Source organism: Oncorhynchus gorbuscha, linkage group LG15, assembly GCF_021184085.1.
Source record: "Oncorhynchus gorbuscha isolate QuinsamMale2020 ecotype Even-year linkage group LG15, OgorEven_v1.0, whole genome shotgun sequence".
Lineage (NCBI taxonomy): Eukaryota > Metazoa > Chordata > Actinopteri > Salmoniformes > Salmonidae > Oncorhynchus > Oncorhynchus gorbuscha.
Genome location: NC_060187.1, coordinates 49,528,428 through 49,545,194, shown reverse-complemented (window position 1 = coordinate 49,545,194; position 16,767 = coordinate 49,528,428). Strand labels below are relative to the sequence as shown.

At 42.9% G+C, this 16,767-nt stretch overlaps 1 protein-coding gene across 1 annotated transcript in view; it reads right to left on the bottom strand.

Annotated features, from left to right (window-relative positions):
- Positions 1-158: 158 nt before the first annotated feature.
- LOC123997442 (mitofusin-1-like) overlaps positions 159-16,767 on the bottom strand; it is a 29,869-nt gene continuing 13,260 nt past the window's right edge. The window contains 13 exon segments of the mRNA XM_046301688.1: positions 159-992; positions 1,503-1,621; positions 1,623-1,638; positions 3,831-4,027; positions 4,378-4,545; positions 7,788-8,023; positions 8,618-8,720; positions 8,965-9,069; positions 9,302-9,428; positions 9,690-9,811; positions 11,405-11,472; positions 13,892-14,045; positions 15,603-15,710. Of these exon segments, the coding sequence (XP_046157644.1) occupies positions 923-992; positions 1,503-1,621; positions 1,623-1,638; positions 3,831-4,027; positions 4,378-4,545; positions 7,788-8,023; positions 8,618-8,720; positions 8,965-9,069; positions 9,302-9,428; positions 9,690-9,811; positions 11,405-11,472; positions 13,892-14,045; positions 15,603-15,710 (1,593 nt within the window). The 3' untranslated portion in view covers positions 159-922.

Sequence of the window (16,767 nt, the reverse complement as noted above, 5' to 3'; positions counted from 1 at the left end):
AAAAAAAAAAAAAACTTGAGGTTAACAAATTACTTTTCAAACATAGTTGCTTGAATGCTGACCATCTACCATTCAGTAAAAGTGCAGTCTTCAGTTTAATGTTGTTTCCATTAGAGACTCTACAGCAAAGCTACCCCATGTAAAATAAACAGAATCAATGACATAGAATATTATTTTAATAGATCCAGGTAAATCAGGATGCATTTCAATTCAAATTCATCATGAAAGGAAAACACTTTTTTACAAAGTGGAGATTGTTCAAATGTATTCTCATGACATGTCAAATTAGTTGAAACGGCAGAGGAAGTTATACAATGCTTCTATTTATCAAAACACCTTCAGCCGGACGTTAGTAATTTTGATTTTTTTTCTGAATTTATGTAGGTCCTTCACAAAAAAACACACACACACAATTCTATTTTAATGTAATTTTTTTTTTTTTGTAATTTTTTTTTAATACAATGGTGTAAACCAGAACACACACACACACACTTCAGGAGTTAGTGAAAGGCATATTCACAGTTATAAGAGCAGTAGTGTCAATGTACAGGCTACAGCACCCAACCTTCAATCTCATGCCAACCGAGTTTATGTCCTGACCTTCGGAACTGTATTCACACGACTGATTCACACAGTTACACAGATTTGTATTTGTGTTACAGGCAGTTTGGTTTGTTGAACTAATGGGCAGTTTGTTCTCTGCAATGTCCTTTTCTAAAGTGTGTGGAAGACTGGACACACTTCAACAAATCTCTTAGAGAAACATCTGTTCGGAGGTGGGGGAATACCGGGAGCAATATTGTCGAGGGTGGACCTATTTTCTCTGAGTGGAGAGGGGAGGTCAGGGGGGGAGAGTCAATTCCATTTGCTGGGACTGAGTCACTAGGGGAGCCAGTAGAGCCAGAGAGAGAAACCCAGTCCATCATTTATGGGGATTCAGATACTGGTCTGTAAAAGCCTCCAATTGCCTCTCAAACTCTGTGGCTTTGTGCCTGAAAATATATAGAAAAAGATGTTTACACATAGACCAAGATCTATTGGCACACTAATGATGTACAACCAATTATAATGAGGTGAAAATGCCTATCCAAATGAACCGTGTTGAGGTTTACTGACAAATGAATGCTGTTCACCTCAAGTGAAACTAAAAATAAAAAAACTACACGCATTCAGTTCAAATGGCATATCTCTGACCTTGAACCCTCATTACAACCAAAAGTGAAGTAACCTATTGGAGCAGGCTTATAAAGACACCCAAGCAGAGTTAACACTTCTCTTTTTCAGGGGGAAATGGAAGTTAGGTTAAAAATATGCCAATGGTGAATAAATGCCAAAATGTGACGATATATTTTTCTAGGAAAGAAAGACAGACTACCAAAGCATCAAAATGTTAAATCAAATGCATTGAGGATGTAAATGTTTTAAGGGGGGGGGGGGCAATAGATCTATGCAAGGGGAAAAGGTATGGGGTAACACTAGACATTGGAGGTAGCTAGACTGACCGGAGGGTCTTGGAGTGGCTCTGGACGGTCTCCAGAGTCTGGACCTTAGCGGTCAGTCGGCTGATCTCTCCCTCCAGCTCCCTCTGTGTCAGGTCCACCTGCTGACACAACCTCGCAAAAGGTCGTGGCCATCTCCCTGGGCAACAAAGGTCAAAGCGCTCTATCACTTATTTATTCACCACTTCACAGAAAAGAGGGGAGCGGGAGGGAAGTAAGGTAGCAAGAGGTGCATAGATTTGGCTTTCAGCAGATTTTTGCACTTAATATACATCAGTAGTGAATCGGTTCATAAAGCCAGAGTGTTTAGAAACATCTATATACGAGGCTCAAACATTAGTTACTGTACTGGGATTGAGGCCTGTAGATTTTTATTTATTTATTTTTATTTCACCTTTATTTAACCAGGTAGGCTAGTTGAGAACAAGTTCTCATTTGCAACTGCGACCTGGCCAAGATAAAGCATAGCAGTGTGAACAGACAACAGAGTTACACATGGAGTAAACAGTTAACAAGTCAATAACACAGTAGAAAAAAAGGGAGTCTATATACATTGTGTGCAAAAGGCATGAGGAGGTAAGCAAATAATTACAATTTTGCAGATTAACACTGGAGTGATAAATGATCAGATGGGCATGTACAGGTAGAGATATTGGTGTGCAAAAGAGCAGCAAAGTAAGTAAATAAAAACAGTATGGGGATGAGGTAGGTAAAAATGGGTGGGCTATTTACCGATAGACTATGTACAGCTGCAGCGATCGGTTAGCTGCTCAGATAGCAGATGTTTTAAGTTGGTGAGGGAGATAAAAGTCTCCAACTTCAGCGATTTTTGCAATTCGTTCCAGTCACAGGCAGCAGAGAACTGGAATGAAAGGCAGCCAAATGAGGTGTTGGCTTTAGGGATGATCAATGAGATACACCTGCTGGAGCGCGTGCTACGGATCGGTGTTGCCATCGTGACCAGTGAACTGAGATAAGGCGGAGCTTTACCTAGCATGGACTTGTAGATGACCTGGAGCCAGTGGGTCTGGCGACGAATATGTAGCGAGGGCCAGCCGACTAGAGCATACAAGTCGCAGTGGTTGGTGGTGTAAGGTGCTTTAGTGACAAAACGGATGACACTGTGATAAACTGCATCCAGTTTGCTGAGTAGAGTGTTGGAAGCAATTTTGTAGATGACATTGCCAAAGTCGAGGATCGGTAGGATAGTCAGTTTTACTAGGGTAAGTTTGGCGTGTCGTAATGCAAGGAGCAGGGGCCCAGGCAAACCGGCGACCCATCAAATGTTAGCAAAATAAACAAAAACGTCATGTCTTATCATTAGGTGAACGATAAATGGCAAGTAAAAGGAGGCTAATCAACATTTTAAAATGAATCGGTATTCATTTTATCGGTAATTTGGTAGACAAGTGTCATTATTTTGACCTCCCCAGAGTTCATTGGAAGAGGAAGTGTAAACTTAGAAATGTATCTTGGCACCATAGATAAAATGTTGCTGTTGTAAACACATTTTTCAGCAATTCTACAAACTGTTTCATTCAACTGAGAGAATATGTAGCTTTGTTGCAGCCTTGAAGCAAATTTACAGCAATTCTACACAGTTTAGCTGTAATTAGCTCCAATGACTAATTTCCTCCATATTAAAATGGAGTTTGAGATTTTGGCAATGAAGCCATTTATCTACTTCCCCAGAGTCGGATGAACAGTCATTGTGCTACCGCCAGTTAGCATTGGCTAGTGAAACTACTTCTAACTTCCTTCATACTGGACGCAGAGACATAAAAATAGTATTCACGATGGTATTCTGTTGCAGTTACGCAAGTCACATAAAATGTCCAAATATTTCCAAGAGGGAATGCCAATAGAGGGGAAAAATGTCATCAAGGCAAAGGGTGGCTACTTTGAAGAATCTCAAATATAAAATCTATTTTGATTTATTTTAACACTTTTTTTTGGTGCCTACATGATTCCATATGTGTTATTTCATAGTGACGATGTCTCACTATTATTCTACAATGTAGAAAATAGTAAAAATAAATAAAAACCCTGGAATGAGTAGGTGTGTCCGAACTTTAGACTGGTACTGTATATTGTTTTTGTTTATAATATAAATTGACGGACCACCTGCAGTAACTGACCCCAATTTTAAAACTCGTGTCCTAATGCACACAAAAGGATCTGATAACATGGAAATACTGATTGTCAGCCACTTTCGATAACTCAAAACTGGTTTAAAATAGAAACAAACCTAGATTTTAGAGTGAACTTCCCCCTTTAAGCTGATCCTTATTCCCAGAAATGGCATTCATACAGAATACAGCCTGTACTTACTGCTGGACCTGGTGGCTGCAGTTGGCACTGGTGAAGCGGACAATGAGTTGTAGTTTCTCTGTGGCGTAGTCCACAAACTGGCGCTTGAGCGCATGTTCCTTGGCCTTGGTGGTCCATGTGAGCTTCTCCCACAAGTAGAGTAGGCCGTACATGGAGGCCGACAGGGCTATGAGCCGCCAGCCCACCGTCCGGCACACCTAGCACACACACGGGTAAGAGAGAGGTGGTTTTCATTTTTTTGGTAGTGAAACTCTGTATGGGAAGCAGCACCCATATTAATCAGCTACATCTGTTGTGTTGGTTACACATCTGTATAGAGCCGTACATATACAATATACCAGGATTCTCGTCGAAAAATATTTTATTTTAGTGTGTGCTAAATATATCTATACTATAAATCAAATAGTCTAGATAAAGGATTTCTTTTTGCAACTTCATTTAAGATGGATTGAGATGTATGGATGCATGTATAGAGCATGGTCCGTACTGTATAGCCCATTATAATGACGAACGGGTTGCCAGATTAGGTGGGAGTACTATTACTCACCACTCCTCCAACGATGACCACCGTCATGGAGGTGCGGGAGGTGAGGGAGGCCAGGTTGGTGGCCATGGACATCATCAGCTCCTCATGGGAGAGCGCAGCGTCCTGGGGATGTGCTACCGCCACACTGGAGGGGCCACTGGAGGGCGTGGTGGACAGGGAGTGTGTAATCTTTAACAGGACATGAAGGAGGGACACAGTAATGACAAAGTAGACATTTTTGAAAATGCATGAATAAAAAATAAAAAACAGGAATATCATATTTACATAAGTATTCAGACCCTTTACTCTGTACTTTGTTGAAGCACCATTGGCAGCGATTACAGCCGAGTCTTCTTGGGTATGACACTACAAGTTTGGCACACTTGTATTTGGGGGCATTCTCCCATTCTTCTCTGCAGATCCTCTCAAACACTGCCAGGTTGGATGGGGAGCGTCGCTGCGCAGCTATTTCAAGTCTCTCCAGAGATGTTTGATCAGGTTCAAGTCCAGGCTTTAGCTGGGCCACTCAAGGACATTTAGAGACTTGTCCTGAAGCCACTCCTGCATTGTCTTGGCTGTGTGCTTAGGGTCGTTGTTCTGTTGGAAGGTGAACCTTCACCCCAGTCTGAGGTCCTGAGCGAGCAGGTTTTCATCAAGGATCTCTGTACTTTGCTCCATTAATTTATCCCTCGATCCTGATTAGTCTCCCAGTCCATGCCGCTGAAAAACATCCCCACAGCATGAGGCTGCCACCACCATGCTTCACCGTAGGGATGGTGGCAGGTTTCCACTAGACATTCCTCTGGCCAAAGAGTTCAATCTTGGTTTCATCAGACCAGGGAATCTTGTTTCTCATGGTCTGAGTCCTTAAGGTGCCTTTTGGCAAACTCCAAGTTGCCTGTCATCTGCCTTTTACTTCGGAGTGGCTTCCGTCTGGCCACTCTACCATAAAGGCCTGATTTGTAGAATGCCTGCAGAGATGTTTGTCCTTCTGGAAGGTTGTCCCATCTCCACAGAGGAACTCTGGAGCTCTGTCAGAGTGACCATCCGGTTCTTGGTCACCTCCCTGACCAAGGCCCTTCTCCACCGATTGCTCAGTTTGGCTGGGCGGCCAGCTCTAGGAAGATTCTTTGTGGTTCCAGACTTATTCCATTTAAGAATGATGGGGGCCACTGTGTTCTTGGGGACCATCAACGCTGCAGAAATGTTTTGGGAACCTTCCCAGATCTGTGCCTCGACACAATCCTGTCTCTGGGCTCTACGGACAATTCCTTCGACCTCATAGCTTGGTTTTTGCTCTGACATGCACAGTCAACTGTGGGACCTTATATAGACAGTTGTGTGCCTTTCCAAATCATGTCCAATCAACTGAATTTACCACAGGTGCACTCCAAGTTGTAGAAACATCTCAAAGATGATCAATGGAAACCGGATTCACCTGAGCTCAATTTTGAATTGCATAAAATTAAACTGTTTTTCCTTTATGGGGTATCGTGTGTAGATTGTTGAGAGAAAAATATCATTTGTATCAATTTTAGAATAAGGCTGTAATGTAACAAAAAGTGGAAAAAGTCAAGAGGTCTGAATACTTTCTGAATGCACCTTATCCTATACCAGGGATGTTATTGGGACAATGTACTATAGGAAAGGAGCTCCCAGCTCATTTGAATTTCTCCATTGTTTCACTGGTGAACTATCAGTGTGTGTGTGTGTGTGTAGGTGCATGCGTGTGTGTGTGCGTGTGTGCGCGTGTGTGTGTGTGTGTATATTCAAAATATACAAATATCAGCATATCAGTTAGGCCAGAATATGAAGGGGAAGAATAAGTTCACAGGACTAATATTGGAGAATGACAGGTTTGGTTGAAACTGTATTTTAAAAGTGGTATCGACATCCGGTCTACTCTACATTATCCATTACACACTAAAACATATTGAGTAGTGTGTATTATATCTAACCCATGTGTTTCAACTGTGGTTACCTGAAAGTTCTTGTTGACCAGCATCAAGACTATTAACAATTATTAGTCGTATATCATATCACACTACAGCTACGACAGACATGACCAAAGGTATGTGGACATCTGCTCGTCGAACATCTCATTCCAAAATCATGGCCATTAATATGGAGTTGGTCATCCGTTTGCTGCTAACAGCCTCCACTCTTCTGGGAAGGCTTTCCACTAAATGTTGGAACATTGCTGCGAGGACTTGCTTCCATTCATCCACAAGAGCACTAGTGAGGTCGAGCACTCATGTTGGGCGATTAGGCCTTGCTCGCAGTCTGGCGTTCCAATTCATCCCAAAAGTTTTCGATGGGGTTGAGGTCAGGGCTCTGTGCAGGCCAGTCAAGTTCTTCCACATCGATCAACAAACCATTTCTGTATGCACTTTGCTTTGTGCACAGGAGCACTGTCATGCTTAAACAGGAAAGGGCCTTCCCCAAACTGTTGCCACAAAGTTGGAGGCACAGAATCATCTAGAATGTCATTGGATGCTGTATCATTAAGATTTCCCTTCGCTGGAACTAAGGGGCCTAGCCTGAACCATGAAAAACAGCCCAAGACCATTATTCCACCTCCACCAAACTTTACAGTTGGCACTATGCATTGGGGCAAGTAAAGTTCTCCTGGCATCCGCCAAACCCAGATTAGTCCGTTGACTGCCAAATAGTGAAGCGTGATTCATCACTCCAGTTTCCACTGCTCCAGAGTCCAATGGCTTTACACCACACCAGCTGACGCTTGGCATTGCGCATGGTTATCTTAGGGTTATGCTTGGCCATGGAAACCCATTTCACAAAGCTCCCGACAAACAGTTCTTGACGTTGCTTCCAGAGGCAGTTTGGAAGTCAGTAGTAAGTGTTGCAACCGAGGACAGACTATTTTTATTTGCTACCCACTTCAGCACTTGACTGTCCCGTTCTGTGAGCTTGTATGGCCTACCACTTCGTGGCTGAGCCATTGTTGCTCCTAGACGTTTCAACTTCACAATAACAGCACGTACGATTGACCGGGGCAGCTCTAGCAGGATAGATATTTGACAAACTAACTTGTTGGAAAGGTGGTATCCTATGATGGTGATACGTTGAAAGTCACTGAGCTCTTCAGTAAGGCCATTCTACTGCCAATATTTGTCTGTGGAGATTGTATGGTGTGTGCTCGATTTTATACAACGGTCAGAAACGGATGTGGCTGAAATAGCCAAATCCACTAACGTCATGGGGTGCCCACATACATACATTTTACCAAAGTACCCATCCCCATAATTTCTCACCTTCGTATTTTACTGGAATAACGAGAAGTTGCCCCAAGACCCTGATCCTGAGACATTTTTACATTTCCCCCACTAATGGTTAAGGTTCGGACTGTGGGAAGGAAATCAGATCCTAGATCTGTAAGTTGGGGAAACTTCTTCCTGTAGCTGTCTTACCTGCGTTACTTGGAAGTTCCTGTCGACCAGCATGAGGGCCCGCTTTGCATTGGTAGGCCCCAGGAAGCGGTTGACCAGTGCCGTCCAGCCCATTGAGAACTGGAACTCAATGTTCTCCTGGAAGTCTGAGCAGAGCGTGGCGCAGTTCAGGTTGTAGCTCAGGTCAAATTTGCGGCTTGGCACAAGCGTTTGTATCTGGCTCTGAACAGCAGGGGGCAGCAGAGGCTGCATACTCTCTGGTGGTGGGGAGAAACAAGGAAGGAAACAGACAAGTCAGGTGACGTCACTGAAATCGTCTAGATGACTTTTGATCCAAATACTTCCTGCTTCCCTTGTTCCTTGCAGTCCTCAGAGATCTGACAGAACTGGATCAGTGGAAGCTATGTAGTAGAACCCTCTGAATAGGCCCCCTACCCAATTGTGTTAGATTACATAAAAGAAGGTAGGATTTAAAACAGTGCCTTCCTTTCCATGACCGTCTCTAAACACACAATGAGCTGAGAGGAATAAATGGGTGAGAAGTGTGCTGGGCGTACTTTTCCTCAACCAATTGGTTTACTCCCTCAAAGTAATTTCATAGAGGTCCATTAGATCTTTGCCAATCTGCTTTATGACTGGTTGCCTGGGCACACACACGGGATCGTGAGCCTATGAGCCTGTGTCATGACCAAACCTGAACCCAGATCTGCTTGTGTTGTCATGCCAACTCTTGACCATAAGAGTAGGGAAGACAGCATTAACAGATGTGGGACCAGGCTAATCATGACCAGGGCTAGCCTAAACACAGCCTGTTTTATGGGGTGGTGTTACGTGCTGCACCAACTACCTACCGATCATGTCTCTCTGGGAGGACTGCAGGGAGGCGTTGACGGCATTGGAGCAGCGGAAGGCCAGGTTTTTGCCCATGCCCTCTTCAATATGGCTCAGTAGATCCTGTACACAGGGTGAGGGCGGGCAACCGCAGGACATGGTCAGAGATGGAACAGTCAAGGAATGGTCATGGAACGGTCACAGAAAAAGAGGTCACTACTACTGTGTTAGAGTCATGATGCTCCTAACCTAAATGCTCAGTCTGTTACATTAGCGACAAAGCTTCAATTTCAAGGAGAAGCTGCCATAGAAAGCAGACCTGTGTCTGCCGTGGCAAGTCTTTGGTGTAACGAAAAATCAAACTCACTGATTTGTAGAGCTTGAGGACGTGGGGCGAGGGTTGGAAGTCCGAGTGGAACTCCTCAATTAGCACGTTGAGACGACAGATCTCTTCGCCCATGGCGCTAGACACCTAGAGAAAACGGTTGTATTAGTGCCTGGGAAAATGTTTTTAAATGTGCACCACTTGTGGTAACCCTTGGAATGGATTGAGTTACGGCTGTAATAAATCCAGAAATTGTAGTTGGCAGTATGACCCTGAAGGGACAGAGTTGTGCTTCCCTGCACTGTTAAGAGGCTTAGGATGGGCATATTTCACAAACATATTGGAAAAAAATTCATGTTATCAGAATAGAATGATTTACCTTGCTCTCCACCTCTTCTGTAATGGCCTTGATCTTCATCTTGATGTCCTCTATGAGCAGGCTGAGCTGGTTCTTCACAAACTCCAAACGATCCATCTGGTATTCACGGTCCTCCAATGAGGCCACTCTATACGGCAGTCAGGAAGTGGTAAGGTGAGACACAGGAAGTCAGTGATTCCACCAGGAAGTACACGGATTGCGATCCAATGTCCATAGCATACGACTAAACTGCTATTACAACAGATACCAAGGTATCGTAATATCCATTGGATAAAAATATTGAATTGTAATAAAATGTAAAAGTGCTACAGGAACATTTGGCAACGATTAAACAGAAGACCACCCCGAAAGAACAGAGTGATGCAGGGATGGAATGGGGGACACCCACCTCTTCTCTGCCGCCTCGATGTTGATGGCATCCATGATGGCTTTGACTGTTTCAGTGATCTGCTTGGCCCTTATAGTGTGCTGCTCAAACTTTGTTTTCACTGCTGACTGCGAGATACACTCCTGCGAGGCCATACAATAGCACACACGTCACTGTGAATGGGGTCTGCGAAACACACACACAGGGTGGCGACACACACAGTGGTGGTGGGACGAAAGGGGACAAGATAGACAACTGCTGAAGCAATTTAAGAATGTAGGAAAAAATAAATAAATGGCATTTGCCGTCAGCAGCTCTGTATCAAGAGTCCCACAGCCCCGTTGGTTCTAGGTTCACAGTAACGTGTTAAATGAAGCAATAGCAAAATCATAGGAACAAAAGTCAACACAAGAAACAACAATCCTAAGAAAAGAGGATTACTATTTAAAACAACTCAGAAAATACTAAATGCAGGCAACAGAATCAAACATGAGACAGGGTGAACAGAATGAAAATGTAACTGAAAGAAACAGATGATCCTCGCCTAAGCAAATCTAGACTTCAGCAATGAAGACGCAGATTGATGGCAATGTGCACATTGATTGGCCTAAGCAAGGGTTCTGAGGCGCCGGCTTGGCGACTCGCGATTGGTGGAGAGAGACTAGTAGTTCGGAGATGAGTTGGAGGTCGAGACTACAGGTTTCTCTCGCAGCACAGGATCATAGAAATAGAGTGATTAGAATGGTTCACCACTCACATCTGTAGTGGCATGGGACAGAATCTAGTTAACATCCTATTCAACAGTTTTTCCTTTAGGTGTCCGACCCAATAAAGAGGTAAACGGTATGAGGCAGCATAACTACAGAATATTCTCTCTTGTAAATCTTTTCTATACCATTTCTCTACGCACACGCACACATCCACAAACAGCAGCAGCTACCATTGTGCTTGAGCAGGTGCCCCTGGAAAATCTCTGTCACATTAGGAGGAAGATAACAGGGCTGGGAATTGCCAGGGACCTTACGATAGGTGCCGATATGATATGTATTGCGATTCTATATGCATTTCCATTCGATACTGTGATTTTATTGCAATTTGATGGTCCAAACATTGCTCACTATATATGTCTGCTGCAGAGAGACGGGAGAGCATGAGAAAATGAGTTTTGATCAATCAGGGAAATAAAAGTGCTGAAAACATGTTGGCTCACTATTTAAATAGATGGAGAACAAACTATTGGATGAAAAATAACATCGTTTTGGCACTGCCAATAGAGGCAAAAAAAATGAGTGGAGTCAAATATCAATTTAATATTATTGTGACATGTAAACTATCAATTTATTTCCCCTAGTCACTAGAAGGTAAATGTGATAAGTGCCAGTTCTGGCCATCCTCTCAGATCGCTCCAAATCTAAGTCCAGTGTCACACTGGCAAAAGCCAGGAAGGAGAATTCAGAGAGAGAGAGTGAGTTTGACTGAGGAGCCATGGCGTTTGGCTTGACTGGACTACACACCGATTTCACTTCATTTTGAGAAAAAAAAAAAAAAAAATCCAAAGTAGTTCTGCCATTTAATTTGAAATGAATTACTTCATACTGTGGGGTTTTCATATACATTTCAGAGGAGTTGGAGACGTTGCATCTAATCATTAAACAATCTCCATGTTTGAGGCTGAGAACGAGTGGTGTTAAACATCACACACACACACAAACAGACACGCACACACTAGAACTTGCCTCAAATATCCTCTCGAAACTCTGGAACTCCTTGAGCCTCTCGTGGAAGCCTTCTGCTAAAGCTCCACCTGAGAAAGCGGCACACTGTCAAACAAAAGACCACCACATCACAGCACCATTATCTCTCCATAACGGAGTGTAGCACACTGCCATTTTGGCTTCAAACTCCTACGATGATTTGGTTGCACCAAAACCTTGTTGTGGGGTCAGCATTTTATTTTTCTAGTTTAATGATCTTATATAAACCGATTCAATGTGCTTCATTCAAAGTGTAATAAAATGGTGTGACTCAAGAAATACTGTATGTCCAAGCAGGAATGCATGATTCACGATACTTAATTTTCCCCCATCAGATTATGTAATCCTTGTTATGTGTAATCCATTACTACCCAACCCTGGCCATGAGAATCTACTAACTAAACCAACTAACACAATTTGGATGAAACGGCAACATGTATGTACGTTGAAAATAAGATCAAACTTGCAAAAAGTGAAACATCCCTTCAACCTAGAAAGGATGTGGATAAAGTATAACCAGGTGGAGAGAAGATGCCAGGCTAAAAGCAGAGCTCACAAGACCACATTCACCATAACACTCAAACGAAAGGTCATTTTGGAGCATGTGAGCCAATGGATTGCATAAGTGGCTTGATCCCATGTAGGGTGGTGTTAGCCAGAGTTGATAGGGAAGTTTTAGTTTGATTGTTTTCTAGCTTGGCTGGGGATGTTTTGTTTAGATATACACTGTGGATCTAATTTGGGGAGGCCGAGAAGGCATTCTGCACACAGTGTGGACAGGACACAACCTTTGACCTGAGTGAGCCTGCCACACACCCATCTGTCACTAATACAGCCACCAACACACCCCCAAACCGAGCAATTAATAATTAACAAATAGGACAATTCTGCTTAATTCTGTGTTTTCATGGGCTCCACTCTAGTTCCCTGCAGCTAATCTGGGCTGTATGGTCACTGGAGATGGCTTGAGCTGACAAATGAGTTAAAGACTGCATTACATAGACAAGATGTGGTGGGTTTAGCCGAGATAGCCAGGAGGAGTTAGAACAATTCCTCACTGTCTCAAAATAATCCTTACATCTGGGAAACTAAGCAAAGGTGGGGTTAAGACAACAACTAACGTGCAGATAACAACAGGATGAACCCAGAGTGGCTTATGATGCTCCTTGGTCTGCATGAGGGGGGTTGAACCAACCATGACTGAGCATTGTTAGTGCCAGCTACATATAGTACTCTGCATTTGTGTAAAGGTTAGGTTACTCGGTCCAACACTCAAGGGTGGGGGGGGGGGGGGGGCGCGACCAGACTCATTACTACTATAATTAAATCGATATTAAATAAAGATGCTTGTTTGAAGAAATTACCAAATCTTTCTCAGTACTGAATTTCCACGACACTACCCACTGAACTACTTACTAGAGGTGTGAACGCTTAAACGTTTAAATGAAATTGGGATCCTTAACGTTAACAACAATTCTTAAGTGTTTTCCCCCCCACAAAATTTGAATCACAGCGCAGTTATCACAAAACGTATTTTCTGTGTTATAGCCTAACTAAATGTAAAAGGCAGAGTGGGTCAATTTCCGCAACAACTAAGACCTGGCTACCTCGCTGTGAACAGCGTGAATCAAACCCGTACACACCAATCAGGCCTGTGTGTGACCGTGAAGTGTTGCATCTTGACTATTTGTTGATGATAGGTCCTGTTTTACTGAAGTTGTGAGACATTGCAAGCCAACAAATTGTGAGATACAGCACTGTGAGATTTTGATTGCCGATAGATAGGCCTAGTGCACAGTTCTGCCTGGTGCCCCTCCCCTCTCTCTCCATCCCTCACTGGCGCACTGAAAGATGCAAGTGTTTGTGTTTTCGGAAGTATGGCTACTAATCAGTCTCCTCCGTTATAAAAATACATCATCTTAGGAGTCGATTCTGGTATCTTGACACTCAGAAATAGGTATCGACATGTAAGGAATCGATTATTTTGGAGTCGACTCTCACTACGTCATCATCGTTAACAGTTGGAAAAATGGCAGAGAAAGGCGAGGGACAGCAGCAAAATCCTGTATGGCAATACTTAGAGAAGTTAAATGAGAAGGAAATGCGAACTTTGCGTGGTGGAGTTGAGGGACAGTAATGGTAGTACAGGTGCAATGCTTAACCATCGAAAAGGGATGCAGCGTGAGACCGGTGCTGGCAGCAGCACAGCTGCGTTGTGAATTCACATGGAATTTTAAGATTGTTTTACCAGAAAACACAAAAAAATGGCCGTTTAAACATTAAGAAAAAACTATGTGACATCCTTACTACCTACCAACAACAATACACACCTGGTTTGACCACTGCGGACACCAAAACACACACACACACACACACACACACACACACACACACACACACACACACACGCTTGCCTACCCACCCATCGACACGCCCACAGCCTCCTGGTTTGACCACCGTAGGGCTTACCGGACTCTGGCATACCCTGAGCTCGCTGCATGCGGGAGTTGAGCACCTCTTTGGCCGACACAAAAAAGATGCGGTCGGGCGCCTGTTCCCGGTCCATTACCTTCAGCTCATCCACCAGGAAGTTGACACAGCGGTCCGTGTGCTGCTTCCGCACCTGTAGGGGGAAACGTTACTGCAGCATTACCACATAGCACTAACAAAAACACTCATGGAGTCAAACATAATTTGCACTTCAGCTCGAGGCTTGAGTGCTATACTGTATATGCCATATATGGCAGTGGAGGCTCCTCAGAGGAGGAAGGGGAGGACCTTCTCCTCAGTGAATTTCTTTAAAATTATGAAACATTTTTTAAAAAGTGATCCTTTATAAATAAAACAATACTAAATATACAGTTGAAGTCGGAAGTTTACATACACCTTAGCTAAATACATTTCAACTCAGCTTTTTACAATTCCTGACCTTTAATCCTAGTAAAAATTCCCTGTCTTAGGTCAGTTAGGATCACCATCATTTGTGAAGTGCACCAGTCCCCCTGCAGCAAAGCACCCCAACAACATGATGCTTCACGGTTGGGATGGTGATCTTCGGCTTGCAAGCCTCCCACTTTTTCCTACCAAACATAACGATGGTCATTAGGGCCAAACAGTTCTATTTTTGTTTCATCAGACCAGAGGACATTTCTCCAAAAAGTAAGATCTTTGTCCCCATGTGCAGTTGCAAACCATAGTCTGACTTTGATATGGCGGTTATGGAGCAGTGGTTTCTTCCTTGCTGAGCGGCCTTTCATGTTATGTCGATATAGGACTCATTTTACTGTGTATATAGATACTTTTTTTTTTACCCGTTTCCTCCAGCATCTTCACAAGGTCCTTTGCAGTTGTTCTGGGATTGATTTGCACTTTTTGCACCAAAGTGCGTTCATCTCTAAGAGACAGAACGCGTCTCCTTCTTGAGCGGTATGATGACTGTGTGGTCCCATGGTGTTTAAACTTGTTCATCTATACAAACAATAGTACACGTGGACCTTCAGGCATTTGGAAATTGCTCCCAAGGATGAACCAGACTTGTGGAGGTCTACAATTGTTTTTCTGAAGTCTTGGATGATTTCTTTTGATGTTCCCATGATGTCAAGCAAAGAGGCACTGAGTTTGAAGGTAGGCCTTGAAATTCATCCACAGGTACACCTCCAATTGACTCAAATGATGTCAATAAGCCCATCAGAAACTTGTAAAGCCATGACATCATTTTCTGGAGTTTTCAAAGCTGTTTAAAGGCACAGTCAACTTAGTGTATGTAAACTTCTTACCCACTGGAATTGAGATAGTGAATTATAAGTGAAATAATCCGTCTGTAAACAATTGTTGGAAAAATTCCATGTGTCATGTACAAAGTAGATGTCCTAACCGACTTGTCAGAACTATAGTTTGTTATTAACAATAAATTCATGGAGTGGTTGAAAAATACGTTTTAATGACTCCAACCTAAGTGTATGTAAACTTCTGACTTTCAACTGCACATATTTATTTTAATAGCATCCCCTTGTCTGTACTGCCGGTAATACCATATGCCCAGGTACGGTACAGGAACAGAATAAAAAGGTATGAAAATCTTGATACTGCTCAACCCTCTTTCAGCACCAGTGGCTAATTCTTCTATTCTGAACTTTCAAAAAATGTATTAATGCCCCGTTATTGTTGGTAAGACACTCACATCCTCCATGTACTCTGGCTCGCTGGCCGAGGCATCCCACCGGTTGTTGAGGATGAAGATGTTAGGTTTGGAGAGTTTCTCGTTCACCTTGTGGAAGAAATGCTTCTCCTGGAGGACACACAAAAAAAAATGCACGGTCAGAAATAGTTAGCGCACCAACAAAGAAACAGCCTTACTAATATCAAAGTGCTGTGTTAACCTTTACTTTAAAAAAAAATATATATATATATATATATATATCAATAAAATTTATTTCATTTGACAGGACAGTTGGAAGAGAAATCGGTGGATAGATATTGGAGGAGGAGGCAGAGACAGTTGGTCGAGGTGGGGCTCGAAAACCCGGTTGCCAAGGACGTATGTGGTCCGGAGTCTAAAACTTTACCGACTACACCAGACTGCGGCAAGTGTTTAACCTTTAGCCACAATTCAGAGATAAGGTGTCCCAATGTACTGTGTACATACAGTCTGTGTGTGTAGGTGACCCACATACATAAACACTCCAATACATAAACACTCCAATACAATAGGGAACGTGTAGCACACACACACACACACACACACACACTCACTCACTCACTCACTCACTCAGTATATACGGGAAGGAGATGTGCCAAGGGCTTTTGTCAAGTGTCACAAAGATAGGTCATTGGCTAATTCAATAGAGAAGGGCTCCATTCATTGAAAGACTGTTATTGTCTGTTGTTTATCAAACAGTTGAGTTTCATTCAAAAACTAAACTTAGCTAGAACAAGTGCTCATTAACTTGAATAAGACATTGTGTTTGTCCAAGAGCAAGGTATTATCAGTCAAATAATGCATTTCTACTATATAGAGTACTTCAAATATATAGGGTTCTATGATTTAATTAAACAGAGGCTGGGTATCCTAGGGTGCTTATTCAAAGAGTGATTTGGCACAGATAACGAGCGAGCTCGGTGATTGACTATGTGCCCTGACATTCTGTGAATGCCTCGGCAGACAAACAGAGCTGGTCCTGAGTGCTGGACAAAATGGAGACTGCCCTATCCTAGACTATAACAAGCAGTTCACATACCAATTCTCACACTTAAAAGAGGCATCATTCCAATATGACAATTGGGTACAAGCTGCTTAATATGCACAGATTTTCTTGAAAACATCGTTGAAATATGTTGACAATTCC